The following is a 21,157-nucleotide window of genomic DNA, read 5'->3' on the forward strand; positions in this document are numbered from 1 at the left end:
CTGTCAAAATTATCCTGTCCCTTGTCTAGCTGACTTATATACACATAAGCAGACTCCTGAAGAAAACAAAATCATATGGGTGAAGATGGTCTTTTATGTGATCTGGTTCCTATACGTTTAAGGCTTTAAAATCAATAGCCAGCACTTTGAAACCAACTGCGAAGCAAATGCAAAAGAGGTGTTATATACTCAGATGTACTTGCCCACCCTGCCCCCATCAGTGTTCTGGCCACTTTAGAAGTTGGATCATTGGACTTCCAGGTTGAAAATGGCACCATGATCCAGCATTCTACCTTTTGGGGATAGCTAATGAAGACCTAGAGAGAAACTATGGAAAAGTGATATTTTACTTAATGACTGTGGCAAGGACAGTTTTTGCAAGAAAATGGAAGGTAGACGACACACCAAACATGGATGAGTGTAGATAAAATGACATGTTTTTAAAGGAAATAATATGTGAACAAATTTGAAAAGGACTTGCCCCCATTATATACTTACATTAAACCATTTTGGGGGGGGGGGGTAATTGGTTTAAGAGAATAAAGAAAAGAATACAAGAGAAAATATACCTTTGCTGATAATGAACTGAATATGTTAAGGCATATGTATTATAGCAGAATTAAATTGAAAAAGATAGTGTCGGAGAATAACATTATATAGCAGAGAGAGAAAAAAGGAAAAACAATTTAGTAATAGTTAGTAAACCGAGTATTATAAGAATGTAATGAAATTTAATATACATAATACTAACATAGCTCCAGAATAGTAATAAGTCTAAAAATAAGAAAGTCAAAAAATTAGAGCAATTACACAAAGGGTGAAGGATAGGAAGTTATTTTATTAAGAATGTACGAAATGTTGGGATGTAAGAAGTATGGAATGCAAGTGTTTGTATGTCAATTAATGTTAATTTGTATTGTTTTTAACTTCAACAAAATCTTGTTTAAAAAAAGAAAATAAAATGGTACCATGGGGTTTCATGTCACAGTAGCTTCACTGTGAGAGGAGCACTGGACGTGGCAATTGCCAGCTTGGGGTGCCCCAAACAGGCAGAAATTGTCTTGGCATGAGAGAAACAGGTGACATAAGTCACTGTTATCTTGTTGCAGGTGGAACAGAGGGGATTGGGAAAGAACCATCAAGCCCAGCTGTCACAGCCACACCAAGGGTATTAAATAAATAAAAATAAATAAAATTTTTATTTCTATCCCGCCTTTCCAGGGATCAAGGCAGTGTACAATAGTGGGATTTATCATACCAATGACAGATAAAAATACAATAAAAACATTACAATATCAGCATAAAAACAACAGCAATACACAATAACACTTCCAAGCTAACAATGGGGGGAGGGGAACATAATAGGGCTATTGGGGGTAAGCCTGTTTGAACAAATACGTTTTCAGCCCTTTTTTTAAATTGGGCTAGGGAGGGGGTCAAGCGGAGCTCGTTGGGGATCGAGTTCCAGAGCTTAGGGGCCGCAATTGAGAAGGCCCTTTGCGTGGTGACAGATCGTCTTGCATCTGGAACCTTTAAGAGATGTTTATCCCCAGATCTGAGAGTGCGGGGCGGATTATATGGAGAGAGGCGGTCCTCTAAGTACCCTGGGCCCAAGCCATTTAGGGCTTTATAGGTAACAACCAACACCTTATATTGCGCCCGGAAGCAAATAGGCAGCCAATGAAGATCTTCAAGTACCGGTGTTATGTGGCTAGCCCTGGAAGATCCAGTGACCAGCCTTGCTGCCATGTTCTGGACCAACTGAAGCTTCCGGGTATGGTACAAGGGTTGCCCCATGTAGAGCGCATTACAGAAATCCAAATGAGAGGTTACCAGAGCGTGTACTACAGTTTCAAGGTCCCCCCGGCCCAGGTAAGGTCGCAGCTGGCGTATCAACCGAAGCTGATAACAGGTACTCCTGACCATCACATCCACCTGAGATGTAAGGTGGAGCGACGAGTCCAAGAGCACCTCTAGACTGCGAACAGAGTCCTTCAGGGGAAGCGTGACCCCGTCAAGGACAGGTGGACAAATCTCCAAACCTGGACCTGGGGAACCTATCACAAGTACTTCCGTTTTCTCTGGATTCAGCCTGAGTCTGTTTTCCCTCATCCATCCCATTACTGACTCCAGACAGGCGTCTAGAGGAGAGATGCCATCCCTGGTCACTGCATCGGTCGGAGACACAGAAAAGACACTTTGGGTGTCATCAGCGTACTGATAACACCGCACCCCGTGCCTCCGGATGATCTCTCCCAGCGGTTTCATGTAAATGTTAAATAGCATGGGAGACAGAATGGCTCCCTGAGGGACACCAGATGTAAGTGCCCTCTTATCAGAGCACACGTCTCCCAGCTGCACCATCTGGAACCTTCCTGAGAGGTAGAATCGGAACCACTGGAGCGCAGTGCCCCCAATTCCTAACTCTCTCAGGCGCTCCAGAAGGATACCATGGTCAATGGTATCGAAAGCCGCTGAGATGTCCAAGAGCACCAACAGGGACACGCTACCCTTGTCTATGCCCAGACGGAGATCATCGTCCAGGGCGACCATGGCAGTCTCAACTCCATAGCCCGCCCGGAACCCAGTTTGAAATGGGTCTAGATAATCCGTATCATCCAAGATCGATTGAAGCTGGAGTGCCACCGCTTTCTCGATCACCTTCCCTAAAAATGGCAATAGTGAAACGGGCCGATAATTACTATGCATCAAGGGGTCAAGGGAGGGTTTTTTTAATCAGCGGTTTTACTGTGGCCAATTTCAGGCTGGTTGGAAATTGCCCATCCCTGAATGATGTATTAATAATTTGGTGTAATAAGGTAATCACACCTACTCCCCCCTGAGCAGCTAGCCATGAGGGACAGGGATCGAGTGAGCAGGTTGTCTTCCTAACGCTTCTAAGGATCTTGTCCACATCCTCGGTACTTACAGACTCAAAATGATCCAGTACAATAGAGTCCACGGAAGCTCTGGAGGCCTCTACTCTGGATTCTGACCCAATAATGGCGTCGAGATCAGCCCTTATCCGAGAGGTTTTGTCCACGAAGAAGTTGTTAAATTGGTCACAGCAGGCCTTGGATGGTTCCAAAATAGGGTTCAGAGAGGGGGAAGGCTGTGTAAGCTCCCGCACTACTCTGAACAGCTCTGCTGGATGCGACTCCGCGGACGCAATACGCGCAGCATAGAACGAGTTCTTTGCTGTGTCTATCGCCTCCCCATAGTCATCTAAAAGAGAATTGTAAATTTATAAGTTGAGAATAATATGTACAAAAAAAACCTGTGACAAATGAAATTGTAATCAAACATGTTAATTATGTAAAATCAAATAAAAACTATATAATAAAAAAAAAAGAGAGAGGCTAGGAGAGCCTTGTCGGTTAAGAGCTGGTGGCTTCGCCATTTGCGCTCTAGTCGTCGCAGGACCCGCTTCCTTGCCCGGAGATCTTCCGTATACCAGGGCTGTTTTTTGGAAGCAGGCCTGAGAGGACGCTTGGGAGCGATACTGTGTATAGCCTGGAGAGATCAGTGTCCCAGATGGTAGTCAGGGCATCAACAGAATCGCCGTCACATCCAACCATATACCCCCCTAGGGCTTCTTGGAACCTTTTGGGTTCCATCAGCCTTCGAGGGTGGACCATTCTAATAGGTCCGCCACCCCCGGGAGGGATCTGGGTAGATGCCTTGATTTTTGCCTCCACCAGGAAATGGTCCGTCCATGACAGGGCGGAAATGTTAGTTACTTCCGCCCACGGACTTTCCATATCCATACAAAAGACCATATTGAGTGTATTACCCGCAGGATGCGTCGGCCCCATGACCAGTTGAGACAGGCCCATGGCAGTCATGGAATCTATGAACTCCCAAGCTGCACCCGATGGATTTTGACTGGCCACGAAGGGCTTGTTGAGGTCCCCCAGGACAAGAAGCCTGGGGGACTCCAACACCAGCTCCGAGACCAGTTGTGTCAGCTCGGCCAGGGAGTCCGTTAGTGCACGGGGTGGCCGGTAGACCAACAGAATCCCTAGACTATCTCTGGCCTTCAGGGTAACGTAAATACACTCGATAAAAGAAGTTTGCCGGACATGGTTCCTGGTTAGAGGAAGAGTGTTCTTATAAATCAAAGCAACCCCCCCCCCCCCTAACCTGGTCTGGTCCTTAACTGAGAACCCGGCGGGAAGGGCCCGTGCCCACACCGCTTCATCTCCAGGCCTAAGCCAGGTCTCAGTAATGCAAGCCAGGTCACAGTTCTTATCCTCCAGTAGATCATATATGATGTGGGACTTATTCATCACGGACCTGGCATTGCACAGGAGCAGAGACAGGGTTTGTGGTATGGTTGGATTGACCCTCAGGCCTCTTTGGTTAGGAAGGTGGAAGGAAGGCGAGATAGATATTACACATCGATCTCGTCTTCCCCTGTAACGCTTCTCCACCTTCTACCGCCATACCTCCCCCTACCCCACACTACTCCAATAGGGCCTCCGCTCGCACCAGCTGTAACCTCCCCCCCAGCCATAGCATACCCCCTATCCATAACCTTCTCCCTCCCTTGCCATCCAGAGTGGCATTGGAGAAATTACAAAGCAACTCTCCATTGCTGCAGCGCTAACAAGGAGCCCACCTCGCATGCCCCCCTCTCTCCCACCGGGACTGTGCATTCAACTATTAACAGTATACATTCAACTTTCTTTTAACCGTCAACATTGTGATGATTAAGGAAACTTCCTAGCTGGTATAGGTATTTAGGTTTCAGCACTCTGACATCTATTCTCTGAAAAAGTGGGTAAATCACCTTTTAGCCAATTGAAAATAAAAGAGACTCAGCATTATTAAAACAATTTTAATAATTACAGTTGGAAAATAAGCTGCATATTCTGAAGCATTGAGGGATCAAGGCAAACTTTAAACACCTAAAGTCAATATAAAATTAACATTATAACTTGAAGTATTGAAGGGGTTAAATACGTGGGAACTGAGAGAGAAGAATTTATTGTTTAGCTTTTATGAAGACAAAACATGGTCTGCTTGGCTGTTGCGGAGGAAATGAATGGAGGGCAGCTGGTTCCATGTCAAAATTCACAGAACTCAGTGTGTAAAGAGGAAGATTGAAGGGGAAAGGTCATCTAGTGGTGAAGAAGTCCAATTCCATTTAAAAGTATTTTGGATTAAGGTTTGACACTTGTCAAAAGTGGAATCAGGAGGAGCACCAGTGACTCAGGGGCTGTACAAACAACCCTGAAGGGGCGGTTTCCAGCCACCCCTTCTTCAGCCGGATCAGGGCCGCGGCAACCTCACACCACAGTCCCGATTCGGCCTTTTGTGGGTGCAAAAATGAGCCGCAAAAAGTGCCTCCTTTTTGCGCCCTCAAAAAGGCACCATAGCCACAGCAGTACAGCTATGTGGCGCTCCTTCAGCACAGCGTCATCTGGACACAGCGGTGGAGGTGCACCATGAAGCTGTGCACCATCTGGAGTGGTGTGTGGCATCAGGGCGTCCTGGGAGATGGAGTTGGGCATGCGTCATCAGGACGCTACGCCCCGATTCTGCCCCCAGGCCGGCCATTTAGGCCAGTCTGTATGGGGCCTCAGGGGCAAAGCAGATGGGCCAAATGGAGCAATCTGCAGATGCTCTGGCTGCGATCGCTCTGGGACCACAGTGACCAGATGCTGTGGTCTCAAAGCCAGCTTTTGCTGCAGTCTCTAATGGACCGCTGGCAAGAGTGGCTTTTTGCGCTTCTTTTTGGACCGGCTTCAGGCTGCGTTAGCTGATCCCAGAGTGGCTTCCAGGTGGCTTGGGGGCAGGAATTGTTTGAACACCAACACCCCAAGGTGCCCAGAAGGCACTTTATTCAGCCCATCTGCTTCAGACCTTAGTCACCTAAGACGACAGATTCAAATCTGTTGATTTGGGAAGAAATAAGACAGATGAGAGAACAACTAAGAGAAGAAATTAGTTTATGATGTTTTTCTTTCTGTTTGTCTGCTTGTTTGTTATTTGACTAGTTTTTTAAAATGTTATTTTCTGTGGTTTGTATGAATATATGTTTTAGTTTTTTGTTTTTTCTGTTTTTGCTTGTTGTGTCTTTTTCTTTTTTAATCAATAAAATTTTCTAAAAATTAAAAAAAAGAGAAGAAATTATTCAGATGAGTTCTGATTTGAGCAATGGATTTAAGAGTGATTTGAAACAAAGGTTTAAAGAAAGACTGAGTATTGAAATGAAAGCAAGCTATAAGAAAATAATTGATCCACATATCTACAGATTTGTATATTGTGACACCAGTATACTTTAAAGAGATAATGCTAATAGACAGAAGGAAGATTAAATAGTATTTTAATTGAGCTCCAGGGTCCTAAAATTGAGAAATCTACTGGAGGATGCTATTACTTATCTTCTATTATTGCAATAAGAGATCACACAACACCACAGTATTATGCCAATGAAAGGAAGGTGGACGAGAGAATGTAGACAGCCCTGGATGTTAAATCTGTCCTAAATCTTCATTATATCTGTTCTAGAGCTTCATTTGATCCCCGATTTAAAACTATCTCAGAGAGACAAAAAGAGATGCGGCATCTGGGCTCAAGATGGCATTTCCAGTGCAGGCTGACCTCCCGGCCCTTCTGATTTCTTAGAGGTACATATGTATGATAAGCATCATACCATGTTTTGCTTATTCAAGCAAATAAGGATTTGCTCATGACTTACCAAATCCCAGGAAATGCCTTGAAGACTCAGTTCAATGGGCAGAACTCATCACTGACTATACAAAATGTTTCCACTGCTAATTAACCCGTCTGCAAACTACAGGTGTTGGGAACATAATAATCCCTGGAGTAAAATAATGGCTGGGAACTAGGAAGAGAGTGGCTTGAAGCCAAGCAAGCTACTTCAGGGGATCTCAGTGTCCCTTCATTGAGAGCAATAACTCATTTCAAGAAATGGCTCCATAGAATATATAGAAGCCCACTGGATGACCCTGGGCAAGTCACACACTCTCAGCAATCCCAGAAAATCCTGTGCTAATTTCACTTTAAGGTTGCCATAAAACAGAAATGACTTGAAGGCACACAATAGGAATATCTACGATTCCAAATCTCTTAAGCAAGCATGGTGGGAACTGTAGTTCCACATGCCAGGAGAATGCCAGGTTAGGGAAGGCTTAATATTATAAATATTTAATAAATATTCAGTAAATATTCAACAATGATAGTGGGTAGAAATTAAGTTTTGTATCTCTGTGTCAAAAAAAAGTTTGTATTTTCAGTTGTTTCAGACAAAAGAGATGCTTTCCTCAAATGGACTGACTAATTATTTTAATTAAGTTTTATGCTTGTATTTCATCCAAGATTTTAACAAATCATAAAAGGAAGAGGATGCATATGAGTACACAGCTCATAGAAGAGCATATTGCTTTGTGTATTAAGTGGTCAATGTAATGACCACTTTCCATTCTCATGGCAGGCAGGCAGGCAGGATGTCCCTACATGTACTGACTACTGCCTGTGGTTCCCTGGTAAACTGCAATTTCCAGTATGCACCTGTACCAGTTTAGAAATGCACACGTATATCTAGGGTTTTTGTGTTGTTGTTTTTTTGTAACAAACATCACTGTAGACAAACATACCTGCTATGTAGTTCTAATTCCCCAGAACGCTCTGGTATTAATTGTCTCCTAGAAAGTAGACAACAGCAACAGCAGCTCCACAGTGGTTACAGAAGATTTAAGGCTCAAGCTACACATGACATAGGAATTCTGCAGTTGGAATGTCCAGCCTCTTTTTTTTTCCAAAGTGAAAAGCAGCTGCAGGGGATTTTGGATTAGGGTATTGTGCATGGGTAGGGGCCTGACAAGTTCCCCCATGATATTCTTGCAAACGAGCTAGTAAAATATGGACTAGACAATGCAGCTGTTAAATGGTTTTGCAACTGGTGGTCCGGCCAAACCCAAACCCTCTTCATTCTGGAGAGAAGTGACTAGTGGGGTGCCACAGGCTTCTGTCCTGGGCCCAGTGCTATTGTACATCTTTATCAATGACTTGGATGAAGTACTGATGGTAGCCTGTTTAACTTAAGCCACCTGAGGGCCCGCACTAAGACTGCTTTTTGCTGATGATGCTGCCCTCGTTGCCCATATGGGAGCAGCTCTGCAGTGCCTAACATCTTGTTTCGCAACAGCTGCAGAGCTCTTTGGACTGGAAGTCAGTCTGAAGAAAACAGAAGTTCTCTGCCAGCCGGCACCACAGGAAGAACACTACCATCCCCACATCACTGTGGCACATCTGTGCTTAAGTCCGTCCAGCAGTTCACCTACCTGGGAAGCATCATCTCCTCAGACGCCAAGATTGATAAAGAGATAGATCACAGACTGGCAAAGGCATATAGTGCATTTGGAAGGCTTCACAAAAGAGTCTGGAGTAACAAACACTTGAGGCGAAGCACAAAAATCAGTGTGTATAGAGCCATTGTACTGTCTATTCTCCTCTACGGGTCTGAAACATGGGTCACCTATCGCCAGCACCTACAACTCCTTGAACGCTTTCATCAGCGCTGTTTACGCACAATTCTAAATATACACTGGACTGACTATGTGACAAATGTTGCTGTCCTTGAGCAAGCAGGGATCACCAGCATTGAGGCCATGCTATTGAGGATGCAGCTGCGCTGGGCAGGACACGTTTCTAGGATGAAGGACCATCACCTCCCAAAAATAGTATTCTATGGTGAACTCACCATGGGTCAGCGTAAGAGGGGCACCCCAAAGAAGAGATACAAGGACTCCCTGAAACAACATCTCAGGCTCAGCCAAATTGATCACCAACAATGGTCCGCCCTGGCCTCGCATCGGGAGGCATGGAGATGCACTATCCATGATGCTGCAGCCTTTTTCGAAAGCTCACGGTGAATGAGTCTCGGAAGAGAAACGACAACGCAGAAAGAACCACAACCCGGAAACATCACCCAAGGAGACTTTCCGCTATGCTTTCTGCAACCGGACCTGTTTGTCCCAGATTGGCCTTTTTAGTCACCAAAGCGCTTCTATAAAGCGCAGGATGAGTCCTTCCTGAATCTTCGTTCGCGAAGCAAATCCAGGGGGGGGGGAATGAAAGAACAGAGGATGTGCTTATCAAGGTTTGCAGATGACACCAAATTAGGAGGAGTAGCTAATACCCCAGAAGATAGGATCAAAATCTAAAATGATCTTAATAAATTAGAAAGCTGGGCTAAAACTAACAAAATGAATTTCAATACGGAGAAATGTAAGGTACTGCACTTAGGGCGGAAAAATGAAATGCACAAATATAGGATGGGTGACACCTGGCTGAACGAGACTACGTGTGAAAGGGATCTGGGAGTCCAAGTAGACCACAAACTGAATATGAGTCAACGGCAGCTAACAAGGCCAATGTGATTTTAGGCTGCATCAATAGAAGTATAGTGTCTAGATCAAGGGAAGCAATAGTGCCACTCTGTTCTGCTCTGGTCAGGCCCCACCTGGAATATTGTGTCCAGTTCTGGGCACCATAATTTAAAAAGGATGTTGAGAAACTGGAGCATGTCCAAAAGAGGATGACTAAAATGGTGAAAGGTCTGGAATACAAACTATGGTGAACAACTTAGGGAGATGAGGATGTTCAAGGGAAGTAATTGTGCCACTCTATTTTGCCTTGGTGATTAGGACCTGTAATAATGGCTTCAAAGTAGAGGAAAAGAGATTCCACCTCAACATTAGGAAGAACTTAAATGTGTTTGACAAATCATGTGCTTGTACAACTTGTTGGAGTTCACTTTTTTTGTTTTCTTTTTCAGTGCATGATACCCACTTTTTTTCCTTATATGACTAAGACAAAGTAAATGCATTTAAGAGTTAAACTCCAAAGGTACAAAAACAAGATAACGGATAATTAAATGTAAAAACCGACAATAAGAATATACTAAGCACAAATAAGGGAGAGGGAATGAAGGAAGTTATTGTTAGGAGAATATTACTAAAGGAGATTATATATGATGTAAATATATAATTTAGCTAAATCATGTGAACAACTGTAATTTTATGTATTTATAACAATAAATAATAATAATTAAAAAAAAACATTAGGAAGAACCTCCTGACAGTAAGAGCTATTCAACAGTGGAACACTCTCCCTTGGGGAGTGGTGGAGTCTCCTTCTTTGGAGGTTTTTAAACAGAGGTGGGATGGCCATCTGTCGGGAGGTGCTTTGATAGTATGTTCCTGCATGGCAGGAGGTTGGACTGGATGGCCCTTGAAATCTTTTCCAACTCTATAATTCAATTATTCTTTAGCTCCATACCACACGCCAGATACCCATCCTCAAGCTAGTATTAAACTTGGATGGGAGAAATTACAGTTTTACATCCTTCAACCCCAGTCCAAATTGTTTCCCATGAGGGCTTTGTGCATCACAAACTTTGCAAAACTCTTCATGGTACAGTATGTCTATTTGATCGTTTTCTGCTAATGTGCCTTTGTATTGACTCCAGCTAATCATAGACATTACTTGGCAATATTTATTCAGAGGTGGTTTGCCATTGCCTACCTCTAAGGACAGAATCCACCAAGAACTACTAACATATACAGTATTCTAAATTCATTTACATTAGTGTTGGCAATTTCAGTGGGTCCTGGGGCCACAGAGACTAAGAATACCAAACAGTGAAAAAGCAATAAACCAGAAATAGCTGAAATAGTCCACATGTGGTTTTGAAAAATTGGATTTTTGGGTGTTGTGCAACGGAATACTGCAACCCATTGAAAAAGTGAACTTGCAACTCCAGGGAACTTCTAGGAGGCTGGGTGCTGGTATACCTATAAAGATATAATTATTCTTTCTTACTGTAGACCCCCATCTAGGGGAATACAGAAATTATTTGATCAGGAACACATCAGAATTAAATACATCCCAGCTCCTGCATTTAGAACTTCACTGGATATATTACTAAAGTTCAAAAAGCCTGTACAGAGATGTCAAATTTCAGGGCAGGAAGAAGATTCTCAGCAAGATTCAGAGGCTTCTCCATGGATCAAATTCAAGGTCAAATTCCAGAGACAGTATTAAGAATGTTTGTTGTGGTTACTTTATATACTTTGTAATTAGTAGTGACAAAGATCTCTTCAGTAAGTATCATGTGTGGTCAGATACATTTGGGGGGCACTGCCTCTCCTGCCCCCCCCCATTAATGTAGTTTGACTTTGTATTTTGTATTTCATTTTCTTAGCTAAATCTCTTCAGCCTTGTTCATGTAGCAAAAGAGAATACTTAAAAGCAGCTGAGCACATAGAGTCAGAAGAGATCTTAGTTCTGTTTTGTTTGTGTTTTTAGCATATTAATATATTATTTTAATACTTCAGTATTGTAGCATTTTATGGTGTGGTGTTTTATCGTTCATTTTGTTTGTATGTGTTCTGATGTACTGCCGCTTTGATATATTAAAAGTACAATTTACTGAGAACATAATTACAAATTGAACTTCTGTAAATTGCATTTTTGTGACACATTGAGGTATGGGGATCTGAGCTGTAAAGAACTTCTTTGATTTTTCCAGTGTGAAGAGTAGGCACAAAGAAACAAGGGGAGAGATCACTCCAAGATACTAATAAAAACATAAGAAGCCATCAACATCAGTAAAACAAAAAACATTATTTTATACCCATCAGCTATCCATACATTAATTGCTATAATAAGAGTTAGAAAAAGGAACCCAGGACTAGGAACTGTAAAGATCTAGTGCTCCACATAGTCTTGCTTAAGTCTTCCCCCTGCACAGTGTTTAGAAATGATTTTGTTCTAAAAGAAAATATTCCATAGTCCAGTTTCTTTAGGGTTTTTTTTTCCAGAGGAAAAATGCTTTGGAGAAAAGCTGGGGGGGTTTGTCTGATTTGTATTTTATTTTTTTGGTCATGGGCAGCTACATCTCTACGAATGGAAGCGCATGCATTCAAACCTACAATAGCCTCCCATTTCAAATATCAAGATTATTCTTAAGAGGTGCTGATGTTGTCATGTCCATATGTTATAATTTTGTACTTTTTCTCATTGAGGAAAAACCCTGTGGGCCATTAGATGGCACATTTTGATAAATATTAGAAAGTGTGCTACTGAGCTGTTGTCTCTTTTCCTTGCAAATGGCCTGTGTTTCTCCAGAGATGCATTTGCACTGCAGAAGTAGTCCAGTTTGACACCACTCTAATGGCCATGGCTCAGTGCTGTGAAATTCTGGGAATTGTAGTTTGTTGTGGCACCAGAGCTCTCTGACAGAGGAGGCTAAATGTGTCACAAAACTCAGTAACATGGAGCCATGACAGTTAAAGTGGTGTCAAACTGGATTACTTCTGCATTGTGGATGCAGCCTAGGTGATCATTCTAGGCTGACCCTACTAGCCAGACATTGTCCAAAGATTTCCTTTGATCCCTATTGTTCACAACCTGACAATATTCCCTTCCATAGTTTCTTTTCTTCCTTCGGCTTTTGGTACTCCATACTTTCTCAATCACATTATCTTCCCATAAAGCTCTGACTGGCTCTCTTGTGCTCTCCCTGCTGCACTGTCTCTATTATATATTTTTAGTTTTGTGGTTTTAGAAAATCACTAACACTGTCTGCTTCCAAAGCAATCTTTATTTCTCCTTTCTATGCATATCATTTCTAGACCACTTTCTGTCTCACAACCACCGCAAATGGAAGACAGTAAAAACAGTTCCTCCTCTTTCAAGTGAAATCTTCTGTACTCCTCCAACAAGACTGTTACTGATATTGCTAAGCAAGATTTCTTTTTCTCCAGACTGTACCATACGGGTTACCTGACTTCCCCTTTCTTTCTACTACTATAGATTGTCAATGTTTTGCCATTTCTTTGTTTTGGCGAACTTAAAATTAACTTTTTTCTCTCTGCATCTTCTGTTGATACCTTGATGGATAGACTGATTACCTTTCATCTAGTCTTAATGTAACGTTTAATGCTAGAATCTGTTTTTAATTGTGTGTGTCTTCCCTTTACCTCCTGTCAGCTTTGACAGAGTAAATGTAGGCTGCTTAATAGAAAGGTACAAAATATTTTGGGCAGAACCACTCTAGAACAGAGACCTAATCATGTCCTATTTATACTGTTCAAGGATATCTCTGTTCTGATTGGTTGACAGTGGATTGATTTTTAAGGACAGACTGTTTAAAAATGAAGCATTTTATTTTTTTTCCCTGAAAGCTGGGGTAATAAGTCACTTCATAGTCAAGTTTGAAAATGTGAGTCTGGAAGTTCAAAGGATATTGGCTACATTGCCTCTGCTAGGCTCTTGCCCACTGTTTGTGTCAAAACGTTGTAATGAAAATAGAATTACTAGTGGCCTTCCTAGCCCAAGGGCCCACCAAACATGGGACGGTATTTTGCACTGGCATTAATAAATTGGGCCCATTGCTGAAGTGCTTTGACTAATCCCCGGAGGTAGCCTTTGTATACACAGCTGTGAGATTTGAGGGTTACGTGCTTACAGCATTGTCTCTTAGGAAACACTGACCTTTTCTGGAATCTTAGTTAACTTTTTAATTTTATCTTGTAGGAATTGTACGTGTCCAGACATGCCTGTGAATTTGGAAGAATCTAGGCAGGTGAGCTGTGAAATGCCAACGAAACAGATGTTTTTGCAAAGTACAGAACAACTTCTCAAGTGCAAAATGTCTCCCTGCCAAAGCTGTGAACTACAATTGGCTGGTTCTCTGTGATGTTACTTCCCTTCAGAGCAGTTTATCAACTTTTAAAAAGGATTGATGTCTCTTTTTTTAAGGCAAGAAATTAATGACCATTTGAATGAGCACACACACACTTCGTTTCTTAAATTAAAAACATGTGGGAACAGGAAGCCAGTCAACTGAATTACCACTTGAGTTGGTGACTGTTGTGACTGTCTTTATTTTCCAAACAGTGGGGGAACTGCTGCACACACTAAGAATTTTGGAGGAGCTCTAATAACAAGGAAGTGACATTAATTATCCATTATTAGTTATCTATTAGATAACGAGAGTATCCTTCATGACTCCATAGCTTTGATACTCTGCAAGTCTTCCCCCCTTCAAACACAGTCTATATGTCAGAAAGTTCTTGCATACCTGACCCACAGGTCTCACAGTTCTTGCTACATACATCCCCAAAATGGTAGCTTGATCTTCTTATTTTTGTTTGCTGCTGATTTTTAATACTATTCAATCATAAGAAGGGCAGGTCAACCTTACTCAGTTTTGGTAAGGTAGACTTATCTTTGTAGATCTGCTTTTATTGTAGCATTATTCTAAAATATTCCTTGGCCACATCTTAGCTATTTCTGCCTTGGCTGTATAATGAGGAATCAGTTGTGGTCTGGTAGTCTTGATCAGCAAGAGGATTCTTAGAGCCCAGTTCAGTTGTCCAAAAAAGTTCAGATGCCTCCTTAACGGTTGTCTTTCTTTCTCTGGCACCTGCAGACCATTCCTTCTTTAGTAATTGCTTTGCACGTCACTTCTGAATGCCCCCCTTATCATCTACTTTTTTCTCATGATTTCCAAATGAAATAGGCTTGAGACTCACTAAATGGGAGAAAATGAGCAAAATGCCTTTCAGCCAGCCTAATGGGTATGTTTTGCTGGTAACTGCAAAGCTTGTACAGCCTTGCCTTTTTGGCTTAATTAGATAATTAGATTCATTTAATCTTCTTTTGTCGTTGCTATTTATTCTATCCATCTCAGGGTGGATTTGAGAACTAGTTAAGGATCATCTCCTGACATAAGATACAGCCTGACCTGGATTGAGCAACAAGACGGGCCAGAAAAAGGAAAGGAAGGAAGCCCAGGTCAATGAGAGTATCACAAAACAAAAGTATAAATTTGTCATGCAACTAATTTGCAAGTGCAAAATGAACACCTTTCTTCATTTCTGTCTTACTTGGCACTTGCAGAAAACTTTTTGGGCAAGGAGTGTGATGTTTGTGATGTTGTATGTGGTTCCCAGAAGCATTTTTGTACTACAGTAAATAAAAATTCATTAAAATCTATGGGAATTGTGCCATGATATTGTACCCCACATTATTAATTGATAGTGTTTAGAACTCTCAGAGAGAAATGACATATAAATTAATGCCGATATTGTTTATTTATTAATTAAAATATTTATATCCCACATTCTTACCATGAGATTTCAGGGCAGCATAAAATAAAGTCATTTTTTAAGCAATATAAACTAGCAAAAGTAATTAAAATAGATTAAAAGCATATTAGAATTTTTGACAAGTTAAAAAAATCCAATTTAAAAACAGTTTAAAAATTGATTGGTTAGAAGTGATAATGTGTCAAGTCACACCCAAAGTGCACTTTGGAAAGAAACGATGTGTGTCTGCCTGTGTCTCATGACACAGCTCTGTGGCCTTGCATATGAAACTTTCAGTAAACAAACTATGTGGCTAATAAAATTTTCCTAAAATTCAAAATTAAAATTTGTGGTTTCCTAAAATTCAAAACTGCCATGGCGTAGTGGTTTGAGTGGTGGACTACAACTCTGGAAACCAGGATTCTATTCCCAGCTCAACCATGATGTTTATCACACTATGCTCTTAAAGAGGTACTATTCCAGTGTGACTCCTCTAGCTGCCTCCTGTTGCATGCTGGGATTGGCAGTTTTAAGGAGGGGTATTTAGAATTCTCAGGCAGAGAAGTTCAGCTCCTTAAAACTGCCAATCCCAGCATGCAACAGGAGGCTGCTAGAGGAGTCACACTGGAATAGTAGCTCTTTAAGAGCATAGTGTGATAAACATCCTAGAAACCAACTGCATGAGTTTGGTTGCAAATCACATGTTCTCAGCCTCAGGGGAAGACAATGGCAAACTTCCTGTGAACCAGTCTTGCGAAGAAAACCACATGATAGGTTCACCTTAGGGTTGCCATAAGTCGGAAAGGACTTAAAGGCATACAACAACAATAAGAACATTCAGATACTTCCTTTAGGCAGAAATCTATCATGTAACTCCTATGTATTCCTAACTCATCTTTTCAAGCCTTGATGAGGTGATGCCAGATCTGGCAGTGTCAGGTATGGCTATAGCCTTAATTGCAAGAGGAACAGCCTCAGAGTAAGCAGAGCCTATATGTTTAAAGCGGCTAGCAGCTTTTCTCCTGCCAACAAAGACCATCATTAAATAATGACAGTTGGGAATATCATTTGGATTCTGTTTTGATAATAAGTTATCCAGAACTGAAAATTTCTTCATTTGAATGATAAAAAGAATGTGAAGTTTAAAAAAAAATGAAAATTCAGTAGACTCACCCATCCATGCTAAGGTTCTTAAGTACTTAGCTTTTTACCACCTGGCTTTGTCTCCCTATATATTTAGTTACATGTGAAGATTACCCTCCCTGCCCTCAGTCTCTTCTTCTTTAACAACTGCATGGCCGGCAGCTCCAATACTGTCTTCCCTCTTCTTGAGAACAGTTGCATCTGTTTTGGCCATTGGAGTTGGATGGGTAGTTCTTTGCAATTTCTTCTATTTTGGTGACCACCAGAAAAAGATTGACAGTGCTCTGCTAAGTGTCATCTGCTCTTAGGCTGGCAATGCCACAGTCAGATTATGACTTCAACCCTTTTCTGTTTCTTTTTCATTCACCCACAAACCAAGCAAAGCACACAAGGAAATATATGCCTATCTCTGTTTTCCCCTTAGTCTTTCAGAAGAAAGCATTGCAATGAAGTGCATTTTTGAACATAGGTTTAATATTCTAAGGGATGACTGCTTTGCGATTTAACAGCTATTCTTCATAAAGCATTGGTAATATTGTTGTCTCCAAGATATGGGATATACTCCAAAGAGACTGTTCTGCTCAGTCTTGTCTCTAATTGTGAAAATGAGCTGGCAGTAATATGGATAAGACATGCCCAACTGATTTTCCCAAGGAGATGCAGGTATCAAATGCTACTCATCCTTGTCTCCTGCCTTACATTTCCTGAGGTCCCATCTACTCTGGCTCCTTCCCATCCACTAGGGTATATTTAATTTACTTCATCTATGCCATCTGTGCCATACGCACTTAGGAACTGGTGCAGCCAATATGCTAAAAGCTCCCTGTGATTAAATTTTACTGGGGTGCCTTAGAGTTGAAATAGGCCTGTGAAATCTATGAGGTTCTGTCACTGTAGCTGCTGTTTTTTTTAAAAAATATTTATTTAGTAGCTGTTGTAAGGAAAAATCAGTCTCTCCTCCCCCCCCCCCCCCTTTTGCACTCATGTTTCTCTTGCTTCACATTACGACCTCATTCTGTTCCCAGAGGGTGATGTAGGTAAGCCTTTTTTTAAAAAAAAAAAAAATTGGTTGTGGTTCCATCTCTGAATGCATACTTTGCTTGTATGATTCTTGTCTCATCTGCATTGCAGAAATAATGCAGTTTGACATCACTTTAATTGCCCTGGCTCTGTGCTATGAAATCCTGGGATTTGTAGTTTGATGTGGCACCAGAGATCTCTGACAGAGAAAAGCTAAATCTCTCACAAATCCCTGAATTCCATAGAACTGAGCCATGGCACTTAAAGACGGGTTCAAAGTGCATTGTTTCTGCAGTGCAGGTGAGACCACAAATGGAATGGAAGGCGTGGAGATCTAGATTACTCGGTGATGCTTTTAATACAATTTACTCTGAATCAGGGCTTCTCACGTTATCTATACTGGGGGAGGGGGCAGCAATAGATTTTCTCTAATGTCTCAGAGATTGATATCATACAGGGCATCTGAAAATTATCTTCATAGTTTCTTTTTTGTGTGTGTCAGCATTTATTTTTATTTTTTATTAGTTTTTAATTGTTTTTCACATGACATACAATACCTTACATTACACCCTATGACTTGCCATATACACATACATATACACATAAACATACACATATACATACAACAATAACAACAAGTGTCAAATTTCTTATGATACTTATACTACTAACATGTATTAAATAATATTGGCCAAATCTGCTCTTTTTCCTTTACTCACAATACGTCTGTTTCATGTTTTCTTCTATTAAATTAATAACTTTCTTAATTGAGTAAATTATCAAGATCTCCTTTTGAGAGCCTTTTGGTTGACACTGAACATAAAAACGTAGTCTCTTCAACATTATATACTAAAATACATATAACACAGAGCTAACTTCCTACTACTTGGTTTCCCTTTTACCTAAGCTTTATATCTCGGTTCTATCTTTTATTGTTATATCTAATCATATCCTTCCGCTTCTTTTGGTCTCGCAAATAATTTTTGAGACCATGAGACCTTCAAATCTTCATAGTTTCAATTGTAGATAATTTTGTAATTCTTCCTTTTGGTTGAAGTTCTTTCTTTCTTTCTTTCTTGGAAATCTGTGGGCAAGCTGCTGATCAGTCATGGACTGGCAGTAGTCTGGGGACCACCACTTTGCATAGCACTGCTCTAGTATCCAAGATTGCAGGAAGGTTTTCTAGCCAGGACTACTCTTCTTTTAAAGGATGAAATTTCAACCATGGTGGTGCAGGGAGGGTGCTAGTGACTGCTCTACCTGAGAGTACCCTTACCCAATTCATCTGATGAATCACTTCCATTCTTTACTGGAGAAATCAGACTTGCTTGAGTTATTGAAGCTTCAAATATCTACCATTTGCATTTAGCTACATTTTGGGAAGAAGTAATCACACAAATAAATTGCTTTTGAAAGTTCCTTAATATTCAGGGCCATGCATGTTCTTTTGATTTACCTGTTTCTTGGAAATTAAAAAATGGCCAACAGAAGTGGATTTTTTGAGCCCTTTTGATTGCTAAAGGATTACTTCATTACCGAAAAAGATAATTTTTCTCCACCTGCAGTCAAATGGATAGAAGACCTAACAACACCTTCAGCCTTTGAAATAATGATGTATAGATGAAATTTACATATGGACTTATATTTGGACATTTGCTCAGCTTTTATAGAAACTCATGACTAATGTAGTTATTTTTCTTCCTTTCACATTTTTATTTTCCACCTTTTGTTATACTGTATGTAACTGAGATCCCTTTTGAATGTAAATAAATTTATTTTTTTAATAAAACAATACTTGTCATTTAGACCAGTGCTACACAAAGTAGTAGTTTGTGGCCCAGTACACAAATTTGAAAATTTGACATTTTAATTTTAAAAAATTCTGGGGCCTTTCCTTTCTCCTCCCACTGCGCTTGACCCCATTCACACCATCTCTTAAAGTATTTTAAAGGGAAGCAAGTGAATGCCACAGTCCGTTTCTGCCAAGAGGTAGGTGTGTGAGGAGGATTGGTGTCACCCCCTCTTAGGGTTCACCTGGTGTGGTCCACACACCCGCACCCTCCTAATGATGCCACTGGCTTGAACCACCTACATTTTTTTTGTTTCCAAGTCCAGTTCAAACCAATTAATTGACCTACAAAGCCCTAAATAGCTTGGAGGCCAGGATATGTGAATGATGGCCTCTATGCATATGAATCTGCACACAATTCACAGTATTAATCAGAGGCCTCATTGGAAATTCCTAGCCTGGCAAGTGTATAAAGCAGAGCCTTTTCTATAGCAACATCCACACTGTGGTACTCTTTTCCTGGGGCTGGCTCCATTGGCTCCATCTCTACTGATTTCAGGCAAGTAGTAAAACCAACATTGTTTCATAACCTTTAATATATTTAAATGTTGTTCTTCAGTTTGTTTCAAAGAAGGTTTCATTTCTGCTTTTGTTGTTTTGTGATTTTATTGTATTCCTCTGTTCTTTTAATTTGTATATCACTTTGGCAGACAAGCAGTTTATAAACACTGTTAGTAATAATAATAATAATAATGCATAAGAAGAGCTTGCTTGCCTATAGAGCAGGCAAGCATCCATCTGGACTAGAACTTTTTAAATAGCCAGCCAGATGCCACCAGAAAGCCAACAAACAGACAATAACCCTTTGTAAATTGATCCCCAGTATGAATATTCAGAAGTATACTGCCTCTGAACATGAGGGTGCCATCTAACTCTTGTGGCTAATAGCCATTGATTGAGCTGTCCTTGGGAGCCAGCATAGTGTAGTGGTTTGGGTGTTGGACTACGACTCTGGAGATCAGGGTTCAAAACCCTGCTCAGCCATGACAACCTACTAGGTGACCTTGAGCAAGCCACACTCTCTCAGCTTCAGAGGAAGGCAATGGCAAATCCCCTCTGAACAAACCTTGCAAAGATAGCCCCATGATAGGTTCACCTTAGGGTAATCATTAGTCAGAAATTACTTGAAGGTACACAAACTTGAATTAATCTAAATACAAATCACAATTCATTTCAATCCTAAAGTTAATACTTTTCCATCCAAACCTTAAGATGCAATTTACAAAGTTAAAAAATAGTGTGTACATTTGAAATAGTACAGTATACACATAAACACTTGCATTTGAAACTAAGTAGAAAATACAGTACACATATTTTGACAAAAAGTCTCACAAAAGCTTTTTTCAACAGAAAAATTCATTGAAATGTGCCTACTTGATATGTGTACACACTGCATAATTTTTAAAAACAATTTGTATGTATATATTTTAAATCTGCATGAAAATATACATACATTTTTGCACAACTAAAAAACATTCTCCATAACTTGGCATAACTATGTAAACACACACACAATTAACTTTATATCTGCTGTTACCTAGTTTATTCCCAGGTCAGTGGAGTACTTGTGACTTCATCAGTGACAACAGACAACCTTCAAAAAGGCCAATTAAGATCTTTCTATGGGGCAGCTGATAATGTGCTGTCTTCAGGAGGGTTAAGGTGGGGTTTTTGCCTGAAAATGTCTCACTTTGGGGGCTGAATTTCTATATTATTATAATATAGGAAAAGACAGAATGTCAACAGAGCACTGGCTTCATTCATCTCACATGGAGAACCATTTGAAATCAAGTAGGTATTTGCCCTTTACATCTCCTCTCCTGTTTAAAGTTGCCTCTTGGTGTACGAAAGACTCTTTCTTTTATAAGGAAGAAATTGTACCAAATTGTCTCAAACAGAGGGAAATAAAATAAAAGACTATAGTTCTTTTAAAATAAAAGACTATGTAGATTTTAATCCACCCTGGTCCCACCATCCTTCACTTTCCTCAGTAGCAATGCCAATTTTAGGCCTGGGA

The 21,157-nt window shown here is 40.7% G+C and overlaps 1 protein-coding gene across 9 annotated transcripts in view; it reads left to right on the forward strand.

The window, feature by feature from the left end:
- Positions 1-21,157, forward strand: part of TMEM229B (transmembrane protein 229B) — a 72,056-nt gene that overhangs the window by 41,101 nt on the left and 9,798 nt on the right. For 3 of the 9 annotated variants that reach the window (XR_006101385.1, XR_006101386.1, XR_006101384.1), the window contains exons 2-3: positions 13,573-13,621; positions 14,732-15,564. The exons of 1 other annotated variant lie outside the window; for it this stretch is intronic. Coding sequence is in view for 4 of the 8 variants with exons in the window: in XM_042445259.1 (XP_042301193.1) it covers positions 13,592-13,621 (30 nt within the window). In the remaining 4 variants the exon portion in view is untranslated. Of the gene's footprint in view, positions 1-6,516; positions 6,636-13,572; positions 13,622-14,731; positions 15,565-20,865; positions 20,932-21,157 lie in introns of those variants that run through there. 5 more of the 9 variants (XM_042445258.1, XM_042445260.1, XM_042445263.1 and 2 more) reach the window with 3 other exon arrangements.

Source organism: Sceloporus undulatus, chromosome 1, assembly GCF_019175285.1.
Source record: "Sceloporus undulatus isolate JIND9_A2432 ecotype Alabama chromosome 1, SceUnd_v1.1, whole genome shotgun sequence".
In the NCBI taxonomy this organism is placed as follows: domain Eukaryota; kingdom Metazoa; phylum Chordata; class Lepidosauria; order Squamata; family Phrynosomatidae; genus Sceloporus; species Sceloporus undulatus.